This window comes from Trematomus bernacchii, unplaced genomic scaffold (genome assembly GCF_902827165.1).
Source record: "Trematomus bernacchii unplaced genomic scaffold, fTreBer1.1, whole genome shotgun sequence".
Taxonomy (NCBI): domain Eukaryota; kingdom Metazoa; phylum Chordata; class Actinopteri; order Perciformes; family Nototheniidae; genus Trematomus; species Trematomus bernacchii.
Window position 1 is genome coordinate 13,529,538 of NW_022987648.1, and position 24,392 is coordinate 13,553,929.

The 24,392-nt window shown below is 40.2% G+C and overlaps 1 protein-coding gene across 1 annotated transcript in view; it reads right to left on the reverse strand.

Annotated features, from left to right (window-relative positions):
* Positions 1 to 3,082: 3,082 nt before the first annotated feature.
* Positions 3,083 to 24,392, reverse strand: part of thsd7ba (thrombospondin, type I, domain containing 7Ba) — a 144,206-nt gene continuing 122,896 nt past the window's right edge. Inside the window, exons 18-28 of the mRNA XM_034134432.1 lie at positions 20,286 to 20,430; positions 18,437 to 18,552; positions 15,919 to 16,036; positions 14,187 to 14,332; positions 13,460 to 13,628; positions 9,807 to 9,980; positions 6,431 to 6,526; positions 5,167 to 5,249; positions 3,941 to 4,136; positions 3,560 to 3,647; positions 3,083 to 3,251 (exon numbers count right to left, since the gene is read on the reverse strand). Coding sequence (XP_033990323.1) covers positions 3,170 to 3,251; positions 3,560 to 3,647; positions 3,941 to 4,136; positions 5,167 to 5,249; positions 6,431 to 6,526; positions 9,807 to 9,980; positions 13,460 to 13,628; positions 14,187 to 14,332; positions 15,919 to 16,036; positions 18,437 to 18,552; positions 20,286 to 20,430 — 1,413 coding nt within the window. The 3' untranslated portion in view covers positions 3,083 to 3,169. The remainder of the gene's footprint in view (positions 3,252 to 3,559; positions 3,648 to 3,940; positions 4,137 to 5,166; positions 5,250 to 6,430; positions 6,527 to 9,806; positions 9,981 to 13,459; positions 13,629 to 14,186; positions 14,333 to 15,918; positions 16,037 to 18,436; positions 18,553 to 20,285; positions 20,431 to 24,392) is intronic.

Sequence of the window (24,392 nt, forward strand, 5' to 3'; positions counted from 1 at the left end):
ATAACACAAATTTCCTAAAATGTTCCTTTACAGAAATGAATAAAATGTTAAGATTTAGCTCGACAGTATATTACAAAAAAAGTCCCGTAACCCCTAAAACAGGACCTTGCGGACCTGTGAAGCTTTAAGCAGTCCCAGGTAACCCTAACCCAGGTTGGGAAGCAGTGCACTACAAGACAAGTTAACATTTTCAAGTTATTACAATTCACCCTGAAGGAAACACCTCTTCTTGATACTTTTCTGTGACCCTTGATATAAGTATGATCCAGATACGGGGGATCAGGTCTGCATGCAGTTCCAGTATGAGACTGTGATTCCTGGTTCATTTCAGGCTGATGACTTGTGTTGCCAGGTTTATACTTTGATCAAAAAATGATGTTCAATAAAAGAAAATTCCATAAAGTCCAAAAAATCATGTTCAGGATGTGTTGTTTTTTTCTGGAAAATACAGTAAAATATTCAGTTTGGGAAGACAAAACTGTAAGAATTGCATCATCCGCTGTGGTGAATACAAACATATAATTCCTGCCTATAATAACTCAGTAATGAATGTAAATAAGCTTTCATCATTTTAAAAGGTTATGCATTGTTCCTGCTAAATATTCATTAGGTTCCATCTCTGCTAAAAAACTACAGCATCCTGCATTTTATTAAAATGATACAGCTCGAGGAAATAAATGCATCGTGATTAAAACCAGACGCCGCCGCTATTGTCAAACTGTTCACGTTGTTCACAGAAACCTGCACATGTCTCAAGAGCCAATAACATGAGATGAATTGGACATGACAAGATCAGCCCAGCGATCAGATGGCCGTGACACAAGCGTTTGGATTCAACCCTCGCTTAAACAAAAGTGACAGTCTTAAATAAATGAATTCGATGAGACAAAAGATTTAAACACCGTTTCCCTCACAACCTGCGAGCATCCTGGGACTATCAGAGCGGGGAATCTGACTGGAGGGCAAGATGAATCTTATCAGCTTCTTACATATTCTGGGCTCTGCCTCGGAGCCGGTTTCAGTAATTACAATTTATCAGGATTTGAGAGTCAAGGAGCCGATGAAGATCACAGCAGGACTGGAGCATCTCGCCAACATTTCACTCAGTTTGAACACGGGAATGTGTGACCAAGAGGAAAGTCTGCAGGGTTTTATTTCCACATGGTTCCACAATTTATTTTGCATTTTTGTCCAGCTCTCCATGTACACACAATAGTAACACAAATAGCATGGCACTGTAAACAATGAGTGAACATACTTTTAGTTTTTCCTGGATACAACCCAATAGAATCAGGTCAGAAGTTGGCTGTTTTATAATGGACATTTCACCAGATAACGTGCTTATTAGGTGATCATGTTGTCTAGAAATGATAGATGTCTCACAATTGGATTCCACATATTCTTCACATTGTCTCGCTGTTGACCAAATGTTATAAACAACGCATTAAAGAAAACTACTGTAAAATGTTTGGCAACTTGTAAAAAGGAATTTTCGCAAAGGCATCTCGGAGCACTTTCTGTCAAAAATGGATCAAGCATGCTTACATAAAATCAGCTGTGTAAATATAATTGTAACAACTATATTTGAACAGCCGTTAAGATTATAGAGTCACTGGTAAAATACATTCAGAAGGAGGTCAGATAACACAAGACCAAATCTTCATTTTGTGGAGGCAGGAAGAGAAACAGCGTAAACTCTGGTCAGTGAGAAGAACACCAAATATTAGGTACCTCATTTTCCACTGGCTGGACGTAATAATGCACTGAAGGACCCATGAATTCATGATACTAAATAATCCAGAATTTGGGAATGACTGGTACTGTGATTACTTTTGTGCATGATCTGAACAAATACAAAAAAAGAGGTAACCTATTTAGTAAATATGTGCTCATATTTCTTTTGGCATTTGCTGTCTTTCAGGGTATTGGGATGTGATGCAAAACATGAAAATAATAACAGGAAGAAAAGAACACAACGCTCTGAAAAACTAGCTTCCCGCATTGCTCTCTGACTTTTCCTTTAGGTGTGATGGTAGGGAATGAATGGTGTAAAAAGAAAATGAAGTATGACATCCCTTTGGAATAATTAAAACATAGTTGCTCTAAAAATACACTGCGTGTGATCCAGTGGATAATTCCTCCTCTCTGTTCTGCTTTGATAAACAGTGTTACTTTTGTTTTGTTTGATGAAAAGGTGTGTATGAGGTATGATTTATTATGTTGGTATCTGAGAAAATGCATTAAAGGTTTGTGTGTGTTCTTTAAATCGTTGACAGCTGTTTTTTTTATCTAAGCAGTCTGCCATTTTTTAGGGCTTAATTCCACAATTTAGAAGTTGAGTTCAATGAGAATCAGGGAAGGAAAACGTACTGCATCATTGTTTTTTGTTAAACTCAAGGCAAGCCTGCATTTGGTTTCCACATTTACACAACATATGGCATCACAATCTGACAGCAACAACTTGCATTACAATTAAAACACTAGAAAAGTCATTTGAAAGGAAAAAAACAAACAGAGGTGAATCAGCACTAACGTAGTGCATAGAAAATCGTGTTTATTCTCAGGAATTCAAAAAAGGCTGTTTGTTTACTAAAAGGTGTGTGACATTTCCTTTTACAAAGATCGGGCACTGATGAAACAAAGTCAAATGTCAAACGTTCTGTTTTTCCGTCTTTGAATGTCATGACTGCTCACTCGAGATGTTTTGTCTCCCTCTTGACACAAAGACGAGACAACCCATCAGGTGGTCCCTTTGATTCTTGCCAAAACAAAAACCTTGAAAATCAACATCTGTGGATCCACTCAGTTGGGCCTGATGACTTGTGGGTTGCAACCACTTTATGTTCACATTGCAAGGAGTTAGAAAAAAGAAACTAGAGGTCCATTCATTGTGTATGTCTTGAGACCTTTTGTCTCCTTTTCCCCATGTTCGCCTCTTCGTCCTCCAGGGGTACGGTTGGTTGGAGCCAAAGTTCTGGGCCACATCGTCCTTCAGCAGTAAATCAGGTTCGTTCTGTCCGCTGCTTTTTTTCCAGTGCAGCAAATGTTCCCCCCCCCCCCCCGGCTCAAAGCGGCCAACAATCAGAAGTATGTGAAGGACGTGCTTGCTTACAATCTGAACGCAGTCAGGAGTGTGCGAGGTGGAGCACGTCCCTGTGAGGTATAACAGTTACATATCCAAGTCGCCATCGTAGGCCAGGGTCAGGGGTTTCTGCGGCGGGAGAGATGCCTTACTGCTTTTGGATGGATTACTGAAACAAATAGAAAAAGAAAGAAAAGTTGACAGCGTATCTGACTTAGCAGAACACGACAACCCAACTTTATTTCAGTCTTTACAAAGAGTTCCATTATCTGATAGCAGCTGCACACAGCAGACAAAATACACTGTTAGGAATATAACTCATACTTGACAAGGTTCTTTTCAAGGAAAAGCAGATGGTTAGGACTTAGCTTCGCTTCTCGGTCTGTTCTCACCTACCATGATGGCCTACAATGGCTCTATTGTTTCTTGGAATTTTGCATAGTGAGCAATCTCTTTAGAAAGCAATAAAGTACATACCAGACCAAGAAGGATAATGCAATAATGAAGAGTATTAAGAAGAATCCAACGGCGGTCACGGCGTAAACCCACAGCTTTACTCTTCCATCTGTGCAATCAAAAAGCAGCTTTATTACAAACATTGAATATATCAACATATACAGCTTTTGACTTGAGATCTTTTTCTCTCATATGCCAGTATAAAGAAGTTATTCTCCTTTCAACAGGAGCTACTAGAGTTTCTTGACATTTTTATGGTCCACTGACAGCCAATTTAAGACATTGACCCAGAATGGATTCCACCCACAGCCTGGAGATCTGGGAGCTACAAAGGCAGGTTCAAAGGCAGGAAGGATCTCATTCACACTGGCCGAGCTGTTAGAAAGATTTCCATTTCAGTACCTGGGCCAACAGGGCGCAGGGTCCACTCGCTGAAGAGGTCCTGGGCCTGAGAGGGCCCCGGCTTTAATCTTCCAGAGTTGGTTTTCACATCAGCTTTCTTGTTGTTGTCCACCCCCGGGGTCCTGGTGCAGTAGTCCAAGAAGCCGTGCGTGGTCATCACTTCAGTGTAACCCTTCTCACACCCACACACTCCGCTCTGCATCGGAGGGAGAACATCATTTTACAGCCAGCACTAGACCACCGTGATCGTTACTTTCCCACCGCAGGAAAACCAGCCTGCGATGTATTGGGACTTTTAGATTTAAATCATTTCTGCAATTAACGCAGGTTGATTGATTCCAACCCTGACATTAAACTGTGCTCCTCAGGGGGTACATTACAGCGCCACCTCCCAGATCTCAATACTGATAAAAAAGCCAGAGCTAGACTAGAAGGAAAAGACTGAAATATAATTCATCAGATAAGAGTGATTTTTCCTTTTTTTTTTATTTGCATTTGAAGAAATTATATCAGGGTATACACAACATAATAAAAAACTGTTAAAATGATAATACAGAAAGTACTAATCAACAACTCGGGAAGAAAAAGGGATGAGAAAAAGAACAAAAATGTTAAATAACACTAACATTTGAAGGATGTATCATTAATTATCATACGAACATTAATTGTCAACAACTAACATTAGTAATTCAATATACCTCACCCATTTTTTCAAATTGTTGTTTAAGATATGAACAGGATATTTTAATTCTCATGATTATTCTATAAGATCCTTCCATTTACAGTTTATCTTCCTTGTAATTTATTTAATTAACAGCATTGAAGCATTATGGGCTCCACTTTTGATGAGTTTTCAATGCATTTGACCTGCATTAAACATCCAAAATGTCAAATGTTTCCTAAATGCTACACCTTTTTACGTGCAGTTACGTGGAGGGTACTCTAAGGGGCAGTAAAACTTCAAGCTAATTCTTCGTCATTTTCACAATAGCAGTTACCCCCACCCCCCCCCCTTCATCAAGGTGTAGTCCCTAACTGACACTGAGTCCCCACTCATTGGTATTAATGTGATCCTGCTTTAAATGCCTGTTTTTTACAATTAGAAGTGGCATCTGTCAAAATCCATTTAACTGCTCACGTGGAAAGTGTTAGCAGCAGGAAACAGCAAAACACACGGAGAGAATTACACAGATCACAGCTGCCTGATCAAAGAACCATGATCTTACCGGTGTGCAGTGTGAGAAGGGTTTGGTGCAGGGAGGATGGCAGTGTCTGATCGTGGTGGGCCTTTTCTGCGGGAAACAACCCCCTGGAGGAAGACAACAGGTTCTTATTTCTGTTCCTGTACCCATTGATCACTAAATGAATGCACTGTCACACCTGATTAATGGGCCCGGTTGCCTATCACGGTCCCTGATCAATTTGTGAACATTTTAATTCCAACACGGAAAATTGCATGTCAAAATATCAAAGAGTAATGCCTCGGGCTCTTGCCTTCTCTGCGGAGCGAGGTTATCCCTTTTTGGCTCATATTTGCCAGAAACACTTCCTTACAGCGATAAGATCACATTCAGACGCTATTTACAGCACTTCAAGCTCGCCTAAAGCTTTTGTTCCCACAGCGCTATTACCTTTGTTCTGTTTCTCTACGCTTCTTGATTTTTTTTTTCTCCCACAAATACAAATGCATGATTATATTTATATGGATTGAAAGCCTCCAAGCTCAGACTCTGGGCTATTGATTACTCATGTTAAGAGGGAGAGGAGGAATCAATGGTGGCTGCGCTGAGTATTGGCAGATCAAATAAGGTGTTAAATTCAACTAGAATGCTATACTAAAAGTATTCCTCATGTGTGTGCGTGGCTATAATTCTGTGTGCAGGAGACAGGAAGTTCTTACTATAACCTATTATGCATTATTTTTAAAATGATGCCAATAGATTCCCTTGCAGGAGGATACTGAACACATCTTGTGCAAAATCTAAATATTTTGTAATGATATTGGAGGTTTGCGAAATGCATTTCATCTATTTTTGCATCTACCTGTCTACCTTGTTTCCAAGCATTCAATTATCTCCAGAACTAACAAGAAAATCAATTGTAGATGTATTTTTAAACCCCCTGCTGCAAGAATCTCTGACAAAATTACCGGTGTGATATCTTTTCCCAGAATGAAAGAAGATGGATTTCCTGTCATGGTAACGCTGGCAAACTCCTCAGTGAGCATTTAAACTAGCTGCATTGTAGAACACATATATATGCAATGCAGGCTATATTGAAAAATGAGACCTTGTGCAGCTTTTTGCTGTTAACACTGATTTAGTTTAGTGCCGGGGAACAAACAAAAGAACTGGGACACTTTGGGCTGCAGTGTGCATTAGGCAAGATATACAGTAGATAGTTATGTAAGAATTTGGGTCAGTGTGTTCCTCTGAGTGCTTCTGCGTGACACCTTTTAGGGTGGCCAGAAGATATTTGGCAGCTACTCACCTGTGACATTGACACCATCGGAGCGCTGGCACCACACCGCCCGCTTGTTGTTGCTCCATCCTCCCGTCCTCCACTGGTAGCTGTGGCATTTCCCCCCTGCAGCAATGGCAGAGACGATGCTCATTAGCAGTTTGTTTCGGGCACTGGCCTGTCGTCAGGCTCCTGTGGACATTAACTACCACTTCTCCTGCTGGCCCCGCTACTTCACATTATATAAGGTAAGACATGTTGTGTTTGTAATGATAGGAAAAGTGCACATGTTTCTGCTAGAGGACAAATGCATCTTTGGAGGAAATGAGAGGGGAGAAATTGGCTGGAAAAATATGAAAAACCTCTTATTTCATAAAAGAAAGGCTCTTATCTTTAACATTAATTTGAGGAGAGGAACAGATAAAGACACAAGAGCCTGATTTTATGAATCAAAGTAAATCTAGGCACACATGTCGTGTTAATTATGAGTAGAAGAAACACCATAGGAAAGCACGTACTTACATTAGTCACACAGCTAGCTACAAAGGTGAGCTAGAGTCAAATGAAAGCCAATTACCATGATACATAGTTTAAAAAACAGCTAATAAAAAATGAAAAAATTCCCCAAGACTGTGTGACATATATCAAGGTATGTAGGTAAAACATTAAAAAGAGTAAAGATTATTTTAAGTAAGCAACTAAAGATGTAAAAAACTTATAATAAAGACACAAATAAATTCAGCTCACAGAAACAGTGAAACAAAGTGGACACAGATAGTCCAACACAATAAATCAGTAATGCCTTGTGAAACACACACAGCTCCCTTGGGAGTAATTGTAAAGCCTTCATTTCTCATCAAAATGTGATCATTGGTGTGACAATCGTGACTATGTTGAAAAACGGACACTTTGATGATAGCTCTTTCGTTTGTGTTGCCGACATGTGATACAGAATCAAATGATGACTTTGCAAAAACTAAAATTGGCTTGAAAAGCACTTGGTAAAACACCTTTAGCCTTTTTGGATAGTCAGCTCCATAGTGAAACCCAAAGAAATGCTCCTATCCATGATATCTGTTATATGAGCTGTGGCAGTGTGTGAGTTGTGTTTTGTCGCAGTAATACTTCCCTCACAAATGTACGTTTAACAGCTCACAAATACACACTGATTAAAATAGCCAAGTGAGGTATCAAGTTCAACAGGATGAAACAGAAATCTTTTTACGTGGCCCTAATAAGAAGTATTTCATGTTTATTGGGGGAAAATTCTTCACTTTAATATTCAATCTTAAGAATCAGAGGCATTTGTCTCTGTAGTGTGTTATATAGGTTTCTGCGCATGTGAATGGTCTGCAAAGGCTAAAATCCAAACGTTCCCTCCAGAGGGAATCTTTCTCCCACACATTTATTTCAGTAACGTAGTGACATCACTATGTATCAATTGCGCTTCTTTTTGGCTAGCACTCCAAAAAAAGTGTACGTGATAAGCTACAGTAAGAGCCGGGACATCTCTAACAGAGCCGGCCAGCTAACCAATCAGAGCAGACTGGGCTCTGGTTTCAGACAGAGGGTGAAAAGAGGTGCTGCAGCACAGACGGTAGGAGAAAAATAAAGAACCTTTTGAACCTTAAATACGATAATACTTTATTGTCATATCAAGTGTGAAGTTGTTCATGCATGACATGTAAACATGTCACAGTAGAGGGACAAAATACGAATATGAACCTGAACATTTTCATAATTGGGCCCCTTTAAAGATCCAAGGCGTGTTGTCTAGCCCTATTATTTACACGAGGCCGTAACAAACGAACCCCACAAACGATAACGGGTCCCAAGGTGGATAGATTTGCAAACGAAACTCTCTGGGGGGTCAAACGAGTCCGTGTAATCGCCTCTATACGAATATTTCCTGAAAAAATAACGATAGCCCCACCTCTCCTGCTCACTGCTGTAGCATGGCCAGTAGCTACTGTCAGTAGCTACTGCTAGTGCTACTGCTACTGACCATGCTACAGATGTTAGTACAACATCTACAGCTCGACCATGCTACAGATGTTAGTGCAAAATCTACAGCTCCTCTACCACAACCATCAGCAACAAGTGGACATGGAGAATTACATGAACTACTACATGTTGCTAAATCCACCGCGGGGCATAAACAGAAGGGTAGCCATGGCAACATTGCTCCGGGCTGCGCCGGGGTCTTCTTCGCTGCTTTTGGTGTATTTTGTGGCGGAAGTTACAGCGCCACTTACAGTCCCGGCATATGTACTACAGCGTGTCCAGCGCTTTCGAGCGGTCTCATGTGGAAGTACAGCGCCACTTACAGTCCCGGCATATGTACTACAGCGTTTCCAGCGGTCTCGTTTGAACAGACACGTTAAATGAAACGAATGCATGTGAACGGAATACTTTTTTGAAAGCGCATACTGTGCATAAACACAAACGTTCCCGTGTACATATGGCCTAATTGTTGTATAAAAACGTTAACATAGTTTTGTTTGGTCTGGGTTCTCCACATGGCAACAGTGATGTAGAAATGTACTCAGGGTGTGTGGACATCACGGCTGTGTGTGGTAACAGGTGGAAATGTCCTTTAACCATAAGAGGTCAGTGAAACAAATACAAATGTTAATTTACCTTTTAAACGTGTTTTACAGATTATTTTCCAGGTCGGTTTAGGGTCGGAAAAATGTCCATGTTTGAAATCACACATCAAGCACACTCAAAGCGACGTTAGCATTCATTTGTAATTTCTGTCCAAAATTCACTCTCCTTTAGTTGTTTTTGGACTTGACCAACTCCTGAGGGAAATATTTGGCTCTTCAGCTGATCAATGCTCCACTATGTTCGGCAGCCAGTCATTAGCTTTGTATGTCTGCTGTTTAGTGCTGGTCGCGTACTGGTTTCATCTGAGGGTCGCCAAAATGTAGAGTTGGAAGACGCTTTAATGCTCCATTGAGCTGAGGGCTGGGGGGGATAATTCACTGTGGGTTTGTCACCCTCAATCTTTTCAAATCCAATCCAATCCATTATTAGAGGCCCTATTATGCTTTTTTGGTGTTCTTCCTTTCCTTTTTATATAGGTTTTCGTAAATGTAAATGGTCTTCAAAAGCTAAAATCCCCTCTCTGACACTTTTTTCCGTAACACAGTGACATCACTATATAAATATCACGCTGCTATTGGCTAGCGCTCCAACACATTGTGCGTGATAACAAAATAAAGCACAAAAAGCATTATATGTCCTCTTTAATAGAATGATATTGTGTTTAGTTTCTTCAAGTATGGCTTTTTCAATCAGGTTATGTAAAGATGACTCCCATCTCCTGATTCATTAATCCCATCCCATCCATAAAGGTCTATAAACGCGTTTTTATTTCAATAACAAATATTTGTTTCAATACCTTTACAGGGCTGGGTCTCGAACACTTGATGTGGGCAGCTTCCCTGGTTCTCCATGACCTGAATGATCACGGCTCTAGAGCGAGCTTGGCGCCCGGTGGTCTCGAAACTCCGTCCCTCCAGGCAGGTCAGCTGGCACGAGCTCCAAGACGACCACACGGTCAAATGGCAGTCTCCTGAGGACAGGAAGAGTCAGAAAAACATCACTGATAGGCACAAATCTATCAGTAACACTTATTTTTTCCAGATACTTGAGGCTGGTTTATATTATCTTGCAAAACGTATTTCGGAGAACTTTGTATTGGCTCCCCTGCTAGCTCTAGGAACATTTCAAAGAGATCAGAAACAACTTCTGCGGCTCATAATGTACCGAATTCACAAAAACAAATTACCCAGCGGGAATTCAGAAGTAATAGACCAACCAGAGAAATACAATACAAGCTATACCTCTGAGCCGAAATACAATAGCAACACCCAATATGTAAAACGTGTCCTTTAGGAAAATAAAATGTGTTTTTAGCGGATTTAGAGTATTCTGTGGGTCAATAAATAAGTTGTCCATCAGTTTCTATCTCGTAGTTCAAGCATTAATATCCCATGTAATCCTATAAGGGTCAGCTTGTAGTGATAACATCACCTGCTGCCTCAGCCCCTCAGCCAGGAGAACCCTCTGATTCTCTGCCCTGAACGCCCATTAGTAAGCCACGCATATCATTATCCTTCATCTTTATATGGATCCACTCAATCAGCCCATCCCTCATGCTGCTACGCCTGTGGAAGCATGCTGTGGCTGAAGCAGCAGGACAGACACACACACACACACACACACACACACACACACCACACACACACACACCACACACACCACACACACACACACACACACACACACACACACACACACACACACACACACACACACACACACACACACACACACACACACACACACACACACACACACACACACACACACACACACACACACACACACACACACACACACACACACACACGCACACACACACACGCACACACACACACACACACACACACACACACACACACTGTACATCACATACATGTTGACAACCCCTCCCCCCCGGCCCCCGCGCTGCGTCTACCTCCTTCACGCCCGACAGACATACGGACACCAATACACACACACTTCTGCTGCGGCCATCAAACACTTCTGATGCCGAGCCAAGGCTCACAGCGTCTGGAGTGATGAATCGCGGCGAGGATCAGAGGAGAGCGAGAGGCGAAAGCGAGCACTGCAAGATGGTGTCTGTTCACAGAAAAACTAACAAGAGCCATGACAAAGGACATCAGAGTTGTCCTTTCATCAGATGGTAATGATTCTCTTTTTAAAAAACGGGTATATTCTGTTACCCTTGTAGCTGGTTTGCACAACAACTAAGTAGGCCTAAAGACAATAGAGCTTCATTACACGTGTTCAGTGTGGAGACCAAGACAGTGATAAGTCAAGCAGGTCATTGCTGTCAGCTCTGTTGCCTAAAAGTGGATGAAAGAAGCAATACTACAAAGGGCATCATGGGATGTTAGTCGTGATCTACTAGCTTCTAGGTGCTGTGGTGATCTTTATAATGATACAATTAAAAACCATCTTAATGCTTTATGCCATAGTTCTATAAATAAAGAGTAACTCCCCCTTTGCAGATAATTTATGTGCACAAAAACATATACACACAATACAGGAAAGGGAAAAGACAAAAAACCGCCTCTATGGCTTAATCTGGTGCATTTGTATGATGTTCATGTGTGAATTGTTGCTTCTTAAAAGTAAATAAATACAAATAAAAAAATAAAAGGTATTTTAAAGCAGTTTGATTTAAATGTTTCAGTCCATTTTTACATTTCCTAAAGATGATTTTTTTCTGACAAGCGGTGACGTGATATACCTGAATACTTTTTCTTATTACAATGACTCTATTTTTAAGGTACAGCGTGCATGCACAGTGCCCGCAGCACTCTGCCAGCACTTTTATCATTATATTTCATCGAAAAAAGCATCCTATGTGTTTGATGTGTACCACAGACAGCCGCAGTCGCACTAACATTTGCAGTGAAACAATAAAGACATTCTTCTGACACTAATCGCCAGCAGTGGCAGCCTGTAGGCTACTGCTAGACAGATTTAATCACATGAACATGCAGGGCCTTTTATTTAAGATTTATTTGTTGTCTCTGTTTAATTAGCATCTGATTTACTTGGTAATTATTGTCTGGGACATGACATCATAAATAATAAGGTTTAGTGGTGTATTTGGTCTAAGATGAAATGCTGTGTGATGCACCTACGACAGACAAACTCATTTGTCCCCATTGCAACAACAGAACATAATAGTACACTAAAATAAATAAAGAATAATATTGAAGCAAGCAAACTGTACTACTTTAAATTCGGAGAATGTTTCGGTGTTTTCGAACCACACATTGCTTACATTTTTCATGCATTTTTGCTTAACTATAGGTCATAACACATCTTCTGCAGCTACCATGCCACACGGACATATAATGAGGCATGATCGATAGCCAATTACAGCTTGTTGTTATTGGCAAATTAAATGAGCAGCTTTACAAATATATGTATTTAATGATACATGAGGCAAATGTTCCTATTTTAAGATGATGGTTCTCTAGATTTCCTTTTGTGGGGGCTATTGGATCTTGTCTTACTGTCATTTTGCTGGTCTCAAATGAGGTTGTCTTAAACTGTTATGAGGGTCATTACTTTAGCAGCTGGTAGAGGGACAACACATGCAGCTCATCAGTTGCATAAAGCCCAACCTTGTGCTTCCAGTATTTCCTGGGTGCCAACCCTGATTTTGCTGCCAGCCCTCAGGCACTCTTACGCTTCATAATGATGCACTGCGATTATTTTCTAAGATCATCATTCCAAATTAATCAATCATTGTGATTCAAAAGGGTAAATTGGGGTAAGCTGGCATATTTTTTAAATACGTTTAGTTATCTCACATTTTAATTAAGTATTAAGTAAAAAGTTCTTATTTTAACTCGTTTTATTATGTTGTTGCATTTGTATTACTGCCATTCGAAAATCCTTGCTTTAGTACTGGCATACAACCTCTTGGAGTGCAGAAATCTCATTGCTGTGAATTATCTTAGTTAGCAACACTGTTGTGTAAGAAACCATTAGATCTTTCAAATAATTGATTGTAAAAAATGTCAGTATTGACTTTTGCAGCATTGAGGCACTGCATTAAACATACATGTGAACTTTATTCTATCCAAGTGGTCATTGTGTCCTTTTTAACAAGTTGTTACTGGACATGATCGACCAGATAATGTTGAGCTAAAAGGTTCATTAGTTAATCTATGACATTTATTGATTTTGCAATAATTATTTATCCGTGGAAATGTCAACCGATTGGCAGAGGGGACAGTGTATCGGCAGGTTCCAGCAAATTAGGTTTTCTTTTCATGAACAAGATTATTGATTATGAAGCAAGTGACCAATGCCGAATAATTATTGCCATTACATAAATAACGTGTAGTAGTTTTGGTCTATTTGAGCCAATTATAACATACTGTATGGCAAATGCAACTACATAAATAATAACACCTTATATAGTGAACATTTGAAAAGTAAATAATTAGAGAGCAGCTTTACCTGGGCAGGGCACGAAGCAGGGCTGCTCCATCTCCTGTTGGATCCGCTGCCTCAGCTCGTCTCCACAGAGCTCCTGGTCCACTGGCTGGGGGGGGGACTCGGGCCAGCTGCCCCGGTGGACCACACATGACAGGCTCCTTTTCCGAAGCCCCTCGCCACACTCTGCATCCTGTAAGGACACACACACAAATATGGTCTTTGTAAGATTTATCAAGAGATGTTTCCTCACAATATATTGAGGAAAAGGTCTTGACAGAAGCATGTGACTCTGTTGGATACTCACTCCCTATGTTCATTCTATACATATATTTATGTAAATGGCATATTGTTTTCAATTTGTATATGCTAAAGGTGCACTGTGGACTTTAAGTCTTAACTACCAAGACACATTTTGTGTTATTTCCACATGTCTAAAACAGTTCTGAATGCATTTCCTTCATGAAACATTTGCAAAGGCAATTTCTTTGATAATTAAAACAAATATTGATTGTATTAATACATATTTAATTTCCCTTCATTCCTTTATACTAAACTAATGTTTACAAATTTCACAGAGTACCTTTAATTAATATGGCTGTTCGGTTAGATGTCATTTAAACATTTAAAAAAGAGATGGAAAGAAAAATGGATTGCTAACCAAAACAACATTTCTTTTTTGTAATGTCACATCAAGGTTAGACTTAGTAATCTCCAATCAAGCAAAGCATTCACAGCGCAGATCGAATACCTCCACAGTGCATGTGGACCAGTCACTAAGCAGCCACGTGTAGCAAGGCCTTATGGGACACGGTTGAGTCTGGGTGACCTGGTTTGGACACGGCCGACCCTCCTCATGAGCCTCCTGCAGGATTCTCCTGGTGCGCACCGACTGACCTGCTCAACAACAAAGCATATACACTGTTGGGTAACAACTGATAAAGTATATGTATATGTAAATAACTCCAATGTTCAAGCCCTACATCCTTTGTATCTATGATTCTTAAACAACATTAAGGGCCGCTTTTATTATTATGACAAACTATTTCAATAAAGAACAAAACACTGTGGGATTCATAGGAGTGGAGACCATGTGATTGGTGGTGAGAGAAATAAATGCATCACTGCACAAACAAAAGGCCCCATGAAATAACAGTTAAAAACAAGTGGATGGAATGAATGATGATTTATTTAGGAGTGGAAAGACGCTGCGCCTTTTCTTTAGCCCATAATATGTTTTCCTCATGACAAGCACCATACATCTGTGTCACCGTGCCACTTATGGTTTCTACAAAAAAAAGGTGTTTGGTTCAAGTGAGACATTTATAATGGATGAGAGGGAAGTTTGGTAAATTGCAACAGTAAGTACTGGCTGGAGTAGGTTTACTATGTTGTAACCGCTCAATGTGTGGGTCCTCTGAGGCTTAGTAAAGGAATGGCCTGGTCTCCATCAGCCTTCCAGTAAAGACAGAAGCTGTGTGTGTGTGTTCGTGTTATGCCAGGGGAGATGCTGAGCTCCATGGGCCCCAGGCAGACATGAAAAAAAAAAGGACGTTCAGCCCTGCCATCTCAAAAAATCAAAACCAAAACATTAGCAATCCCGCGGGATCCTGACAGAACACGATCCTTGAGTCGTCTGACACAGATACGACGCAAATCCCTCATCAAGGCTGACAGATTTGTTTCACAATGTGTGAAAATGAACACAGAGTGTGGCAGAAACAGAGTCACAGCAACAGTGACAGATCGAAGGGAGACAGACAGACAGAGTATTAAATCCCCAGTTGGAAGCGAATGGAAGTATGAGTTTATTGGAATGAGGGGTTAACTGCGTGGGGGGACGAAGAGCCAACTTAAAATTAATGAACTTAAAAAGATGCTGTTGAGTCTCTCTAATTAAGAGAATAACACGTTTTTGGTCCGGGGGATTGGCTTTGGGAGACCCCAGACAACAATGTATGCATCCCGGTTAAATAATTAACTTTTGCATTTTGAATGAGGTTATAACATGGCTTTCTCAAAGAGATGATGAGCATTCTACAGGTTTTTTGATTACTAATTGCATTTTTTAAATCATCCTAAGGAAGGGTATATATTTTATTTAGGAGCAGTGAATCATTTATGACGTCCCTAAAGGTGACCTGTATAAAATGTAATTTAAATCAACCTGCCGTTCTTAAAAATCCAACCTCATGAAGTAAAGTCGTTTAGAAAAATGAGCCTCGTACAGAATAAAGTGGGAATATTAATATATACATTATTGAAGAAAGGAAAAACTCAGCACACTGTTTCCCTGTATAATAAGGCGGTGGATTACACATACTCGTAAATATTTTAATGCATTTAAATGTATTCATGCTGAATTAACATCTTGGCATGTGCCCGAAAAGAAGGAATAATGATGCCCCGCACATGTGGTCATCTTTGTTTATCAGGTTTGGGTTCACGGTGTTTGAATTAAGTTTGTTTTCTCGCGTGTTTACCTTGGTTACCGCAGGTGTGGGAACATTCAGCCCACGGCGACCATTCAGAGAGTAAACAGCTGACAGGACAGTCCACGACGCAGCTTTCCATCAGCCTCCACTTGTTGATCAGACCCAGCTGTGGAAAACAACAAGAGATTGAGGAGGGCCGACTAATTATTTCCACGAACAAGAGAGACTGAGTACCCAGATTTCCATAATTTAAATAGGCTGCAGTTCATTTCAGGGCGGGGAAGATGAGGCAATCAAACTATTTTACCATTAACCTTGCTTTCAAATGTTATTGAGCTACATTATTTGAACTTTTATGAGAGGGAATCGTGCTGTTTAAGGACATTATACCGAACACAGGTGACAATATCACATCCTTCATAGCCATAAAACTGGGTATACCAGAAGTTAACTGCAGGTTGTGCCACAAGACTGATAAACGGTTTGCAACCAACCATTACAATAGTGCAGCAACTACTGTATTGAATAGACAGTAACTTGCAGCATCTTTAAGAGTTGCATCTATCTTTGCATTAATAAATCTAGGCAATACAATTTAGTAACGTTTGAGAATAAAGATGTTGAGATTAGATACAACATTTTCACATAAACAAATTGGTCAACTGGGCTTTCAATTATGTATAAGCCAGTGGAAACAAGAAGAAGTGTTGTGCCTCAGCACCAATCAATAGTTCACACTCCAAACAAAGTACAATACAATATTCCAATTGTTCTTGTTAGGTGGCTCTATGTCATTTGGCGCACTCTATTTCCTGTCCCCATCGGCATTGGTTAAGAGTTCAAATATATGGTATATGAAAAGAAAACAAACATTAGAGTAACAATGCCTGCTTATACCTCCATGTCTATATCCATTGCCAATTAAAAAAATATTAAAACTGGCCCTATTTAGATTTTTCCCTTTCCTGCAGTGTGTTATATAGGTTTTTGTAAATGGTCTTCAAAGGCTGAAATCCCAAAGTTTTCTCACACACTCCCCCGCCTGCCTGAATAGCTCCATTTGACTCCTTTGTTTACTTCTGCAACATAGTGATTATATTGGCTAGCGCTCCAACACATGGTATGTGATAGGCTATGGGGCAGGACATCTCTGTGCGGTTGACAAATCACAACAGAGCCAGCCAGCTAACCAATCAGAGCCGACTGGGCTCTGGTTTCAGACAGAGGGTGAAAAGAGCTACAGCACAGGCAGTATGAGAGCAGAAAGATCTTTTTGAACATTAAAGCAAGTAAACATGTCACACGAGAGGCAAACAAATTAAAATATGAACCTGGAAATTAGCATAATAGGGCCCCTTAAAACTAACAGGCCCTGATCAGACAAAGGAACATTTCAGCCAGGGGTCAACTTTATGGGTTTTGTTTTTTAAATGACTGTGAAGATGCAATTTTTGCTGCTGAGCACCTCACATTTTTCAGCTTTATTCACCTTGCATATTCGCAGGAGTACCCTGACACATTGAGATGAAAAATAAAATTGTGTTAAAGTGCAACTGTTGCTGGAGACTCGGGAGATATATTGCTTTACCAACTGTCGAAACCACAATCCAAACAGAACACAGCAGCCTGGAGGCAAATTAGTGAGGTATTTCTCGTAATTTGTTTACATTTATTTAAACTATACTAGACAATTAAGTAATGTACAGAAAATGGTTGCGGTTAAGCTAATAGCCGCGTTCACACCAAGTACTTTGCCGTACTCAGTGCCGGCACTCAGTGCCCCGGCACTTATTACCCCAGGGCACTTAGTACAGATCGCGTTCACACAGGAATAAATTCCCTGAGGGAAGATAACGCAAATGACCCGCTGACGTCACTTCGTCTTCTTCTGCTTTGGGTTTACTGGCAGGCCGCAAACAACTTCACGGCGTATACTGCCACCCGGAGTCCCCGGCCGGAAGTCCCCGGAGTTGGGGACTGGCTTCAGTAGAAGCTGCTGGGACTCCCAGCAGCTTCTACTGAAGCCTTCAGAGTAAATCGCCAGAACGCCGACACCTCCTCATCTCCACCGCTCCCATGTTTTATTTTGTGTTGCCATAAGTTAGTCTCTCTGCGTTTGTGCGCTGGGTGAATGCTAATGCTAATAATGCTAATGCGAGGATAATAAAATGGCGGCTCTACAAAACATTTCAGAGTTTTACGGGGCGTGGTTTGCAATTCGCCCAGCCAACCAGAACTGGGGCACTTTTTTCCCCCAGGAAAGTACCATCTCTCAGCAGGCACTAAAAATGGGGGTAAAAGTTCCCGGGATTAAGTGCTCTTTTTGGTGTGAACGCGACATAAGGGGTACTAACGGAACTAAACGCGAAAAGTACGGTGAAAAATACTCCGGTGAGAACGCGCCTAATGTTAACACTCATTTGGTGTTTGCCCAGTAAGAACAACAACAAAAAAGATGCAGAAAACTGCCAAAAACGCAGTTTCTTATCTGGGCTTTTTTAACAACATGCTTTCTGTTGACTGCAGAAAGCATTATGTAAATGATGTGTGACTACACAGTGATTACCTGCTCGCACTTCTTCAACTCCACAATCTTGCCATCGCTGCGAATACAGTCCAGGAGACGTAACCGAAAACCCTGACCACAGATGGCGTTTTCACCTAGCTGGCAAGTGCTCCAGTCTGCAACACACACACACACACACACACACACACACACACACACACACACACACACACACACACACACACACACACACACACACACACACACACACACACACACACACACACACACACACACACACACACACACACACACACACACACACACACACACACACACACACACACACACACACACACACACACACACACACACACACACACACACACACATTAGCATCAGAGTTAACCCAGACAGCGTGTATGCCCAGGATCACTGTCAGTTCGAACAGGCAACAATGTGCTGAATTCTATAGTTTGGGAATCTTTACGTGGCCAAGCACAAATACCTTGCTTCATTCAGTTCAATACTTTGGCATTGAGATTACAAATTCTATACTGTCTTCCAGTGGTGGGACCAAGTCATTGTTTTGCAAGTCCGAGTCAAGTCTCAAGTCTTTGCGCTCAAGTCCGAGTCAAGTCTCAAGTCTCAGCGCTCAAGTCCAAGTTAAGTCTCAAGTCAGGATGGGAAAGTTCAAGTCAAGTCCAAGTCCTAAACTTTGACAAAACGAGTCTTAAACAAGTCCTTATGTGCTTTTCAACAAATGTAATGACATCGATCAACAGAATAATACTTAATAATCAAACTCCTCTTTATTAGTCACATTAATAATTTAATAATCCATTTTCTCTCTGCTGGTAAAGTAACGTGTTTTCTTCTATTGTAAGAGGGATCAGTAAGGTTAGGCTACCGTGACGGTTTGATTCAGAAGGAGTTTAATGGATAAGATCCCTGATGTTGAGGTAACCAGAATGTTTATTTCCACTGTGTACAACATGTTATAAGGGACCCACAATCTATCTTTATGCAAGGGATAATGTGCAGCGAGGCGTCTCTATGGGGAAAAGAACCTGAATCTACATCCCTCTGCAGGTGGTACTTTAAGTATATTTTGATGATAATACTTTTGTACTTTTACTTGAGTAACATTTTGAATGCAGGATCTTTTATTGTAACCGAGTATTCCTACACTCTGGCACTCAAGTACAAGATCTGAACTTCTCCCACCTCTGACAATAAATCCTGAGTGGTTACCAAAAAAAAAACCCTGCTCTGAAGGTTATTTTCATTTGACAAATCTTGCACTCAGCTTTGCTTTCTCCAATATCATTGAAATGCAGCCAGAAGCTGCTTCTTTTTTCGGTTTTCGCAAATTTCTTGACTTTTTCCGACGCGCTTGCATTTAAATCCGGCTCCCCGTCTCCCCGTCGCTCTGTGTAGCTGGCCTGTACCACTACACCTGCTGTCTTTGGAGCGTCTGCCCCCCACCCTTCTTTCACATAATGGTATGATCCTAGTGTGTCCTCGCATATGATTGGCCGCATGGTGGCTCAGCAAAATAAAGTCCCGCCCCTGCCTGCATGGATTCTCAGCAAGAGTTGCAGCGGCTGAAGATTCTGCTCTCCCTGACGGGAGTCTGCTCTTCTCTCGAGCGGCATCTCGCGATCGGCGTGTTGGAGACCCCTGAATTAAATTATCAAGTCACCTCAAGTCAGAAGGCTCAAGTCCAAGTCAAGTCCCGAGTCATTGGTGTTCAAGTCCAAGTCGAGTCGCAAGTGTTTTGTGATTTTGTCAAGTCGAGTCCAAAGTCATCAAATTGGTGACTCGAGTCTGACTTGAGTCCAAGTCATGTGACTCGAGTCCACACCTCTGCTGTCTTCCTGTTCCAACTCATTCCCTTATATCCCACCTGAGACTCTGTAGTCGTAGGAGAAGCAGCTGCTGTTGAGGAGGCAGGGCTCGGTCTGGACCAGCTCTGGACAGGCTGAGCTTTCAGAGGCGGGAAGGCGGAGGACGTGTCTGCTCCGGTTCCGCGCTGCTCCTTGGTCACATTGCTGCATCAACAAAAGAAGCATGTCACTGTCAAGGACACATGGTATATTTTCAGAGATGAGTGGGATGGGATGAATTAAAGGCGTCCTTGAGCAGGCCAAAGAAACCAAAAGCCATCTCCTGCATTTATATATATTGATAATAATGCTTTCAGTTGAGGCAACCTAAAGTAAGGGTTAGGAATGAGTGCTTCTTTGTGCAATAGTAGTAAGACTTGGAGTGCAACAAACAGGTTATAGTTATTATTTATATATAAAGATTGTTTTTATGTGAAAAATGTACGAGTTATAACATTCTAACATAATAAGAAAATAAATTGCCTTTTTAACAGCAGTAATATTAAACAGCCAATGTGGCTAGGTGCAAATAGCAATGTTCACTATAGTCACCCGGGTGCATCATAAAATACTGTTATTCTGTATTCAGTTTTTTTGGGAAATACAATTGAGTATGATTTTTCCACAAAACTCAAAACAACAGAGTGCCCTTTGAAGCCCTGCCCTGTTACATTCAAGCAATCTAATATCAGAACAATAGCCTTTACATAACTTGCTCTTTGAAAATGCAACATGGATTTTGGAACGTGGGGGTTAGTAGGATGGAATGGATTTCACCATTGGTTATAAGAAAAAACGTTTTTTTTTTTTTTTTGACAGCAGAAGTGTACAGTAGTAGCTAAATATGGTCACATTTGTATTTTCAATTTTTTTTTTGTTGAAGATGTAATTAGCACATGACCTGAAGTGGTTGCTTTTTCACAATTATTTTCTTGTTTTTGAGAAGCTATTTCAATTATATAAAAGTACCGTGATTGTCATCTTAATGCGTATCCATGACCGACTTGAGTTCTGTTACAAACTGCGATTTGCTTTTATGTAAATGTCAAGAGGGTTGATTTTTTGTCTGGAATGATTTTTTAAATGTCACTGAATAATTGATATGGGTAAAGTGAAAATATAAAAAAAAAAAGAGTGTGATACGCACATGAAATGAAACTCATTATGCTTTTAAAGCCATGGAGATTTCTTACAAGAAGATGTGTTTTGAGTTTAACCATTTTAAAATAAATATTCCTTATATCTCAATCGAGTGATATCAATACTTCTATACTACGATTGCAATTTTTGAATGAACGCTCTCCTTTCAAGCCATCCTACCCACAATTTGAGCCTATTCTGTTATGAAAGAACTTAAGGCAATTACATGCCCTCAAAGTCTGTATAGCAAGACATTTATGCTAAATTCCAATTTCAATAGTAAAACCCCATTATGCACTTTTACCATCTTAACCTCATCATCCCACCCTTGTTCCAGAATAATGTATAATCTGCTCTTGAAAATCCACACAGAAATTTTTTTTTTCTCTTGATATGACACATTATCTATCTAACTATGATGTACATCCTAGAGATAGTATCCTATAAATATGATCAAATATCTCCGCATTGTGAAACTTTAAAATAGTTTAGTTTCTGTGTAATCCTTTTTAAACAAGGTGTTATTACTTTTATGGGAATCTCTACAGTGTGCACATTTACTGACATAAATCTGTATCAACATCCTCTTATATCACCCACCTGAGGCCTTTGAAAGAACTGGGACACTTGTTTGAATGGAATTCAACATAACTTGACAGGAAATAAGCTAACTGCTGCCTACAGTGCTAATAAAGGCTGTCATTTCTGTCTGAATAATCCTGCAGAGAAGGCAACCTGGCAGATACCTGAATTTACTGCACTATTGACTTGTATGCAGGGCTGTTGAAGGCTGATGATGACAAGAGTGATAATTATTAAAATATTAATTGAGTGCCACATTTACCTAACATCTACAAGGGACATGCAATGCAAATCACCCAAAACAGTGGAAATCTGTGAAGAGAGAAGCTAATAATGTGTGAAAATGTGTGGAGGAACTGTCAGCTCTGAGGAAAGAAGAAAGATTCCTCTGATAAATCTCTCTGCGTTGAGCTGTATTTGCCCCTCTGCTCCTGATGCTTCACACCATGCACCTCCATCACTGTCACCTCCTAATGAGGGGCCTCTGTGTGAGGCTCATGAATCAGCTGCAGTCGTTGAGCCCCTAATGTTTTCACACCAACTGTCACACAGCCTTGCACATGCAACAAACAGGAGATCCTACAATCTGAATGCTTAAATGGACGTTTGGTTGTTGACGTAAAAGAGCCAAAGTTTAGAAAAATCTTCATCCATGCAAAAGCTTCCAAACTGTAAACTGAGTGATGTCACGGGGAGTACGCCCACTCCTGATATGCAGTATGTTTGCAAGATGAAAACACACACCGGTAATGAGAACTGATGGATTTTGTTTTCCTGCCTTACAGGTCAGGGTAGGCCATTTGCTTTCTCTTCATTTCAGTTCATTATATATAATGCAATTTTGAAGCAGCTTAAGTTTTATAACATTACTGAATACTGTTTCCTAAATGAACATATACAATTCCGAAAAAAAAAACACAAGTGCCTCCATAAACATGCATCTGTTTGCATCTTGCTATTTATTTATCTATATCATATTTCATTTACGTGTATATAGACTCTTCTTGCACTATTTCTATTTCTATTTTATTTACTTGCACATCTTACAACATTCTCTTGCAGTATTTTATTTATATTCTGTTATTTCTTGCACTATTTGTATTGGTTTTATCTGGTCTATGTCCTATATATATTCCTGTTGCATTGTTGGAGGAGCCTGGGACAGGTTTTCATTGCCATATCTACACTGTAGCTGCTGTGCATATGACAATAAAGCCTTGAATCTTTAATTTCTTTTGGAGGAAAGTGTAGGGCTCACATGAGCCTTATTTCAATAAAAAGATGTATCGATGATATGTACTCATAACATAATAACATTGTGTAAAAACACAACTTTAATGAAGTATGTTTACTTCACCATAAAGATTGCACTGGGTTTTTTATCGATTGTATGGGTTTGCTCTATTCTAGAGGGTATTGGAGCTAAATGCGATCCCCCATAATAGCATTTGTGTTGACACAGTTGGCTTTTACATACATAAAACACTTACAGTGTTATTAGGCATTACTGTGTCACCCTCGGACCCCCACAATCCCACAATGCTCATTCCAGCTGAGTACAGGAATGGCCCAGGGCTGTACAACTACTCCATGTTCATTAAGTGGACTAGCCTTTTTACACCAAACATTTCTGTGTTCACAAAAGTTAGTGTGCGAAATAAAACACTTATGTTTCTTCCAGGTCATCAGGAAGTAGGATGTGTCTTTTTAAGATGAGCATTAATGTCTTGATGAATAATGACCCACTCAACAGTTGTCACAAAGGTGTTTCTCTATGAAAGCATGGTGGGTTTATTCTGTACTTAATGCAAAGATTTAGTTGAGGAGTTTTGCAAATGTGAGGTTTATAGAACATTTGTAGAATGCAATAACTGTTAACCTTTGACTCTTCTTCTACCAGTGGTGTTTTATAATTAAAACAATGATGTATAAATGTATAGAGCCTTCGTTAGATTTTGAAACCGTTGCAGTTCAATTCATGCAGACAATTGTGAGCAGAATAATTTCACTTTGATGTGTTTTGTTCTATTGGGAAAGGGCTCGGTATAGTGTAATATAAAATACATTTTATTGTTTCATTACCATTGTGTAAAATCTCACATCCCAAGTTATCTTACATCTTTTTATGGTATGAGTTTCACTGCTTCCTAGTGTCCTCAAATCGATTGTTAAAGCGGTACCATTTCATTGTAAAACAAGACTGAATTCTTGTTTATGAGCTCTGCCTACTTCAGAAGTCATTTGAGGGATGAAAAAAGATCAAAATACAACTGTCACCTTCTCTACCCACTGTATTGCACTACGTGTGTTAAATGTTTTTTGGGTTGATTTAACTGTCGAAACAAATCACCAGTAACAGTTTATAAGGCTGTCACAGTTTAATGAGCTTTCTAGTGAACAGTTTA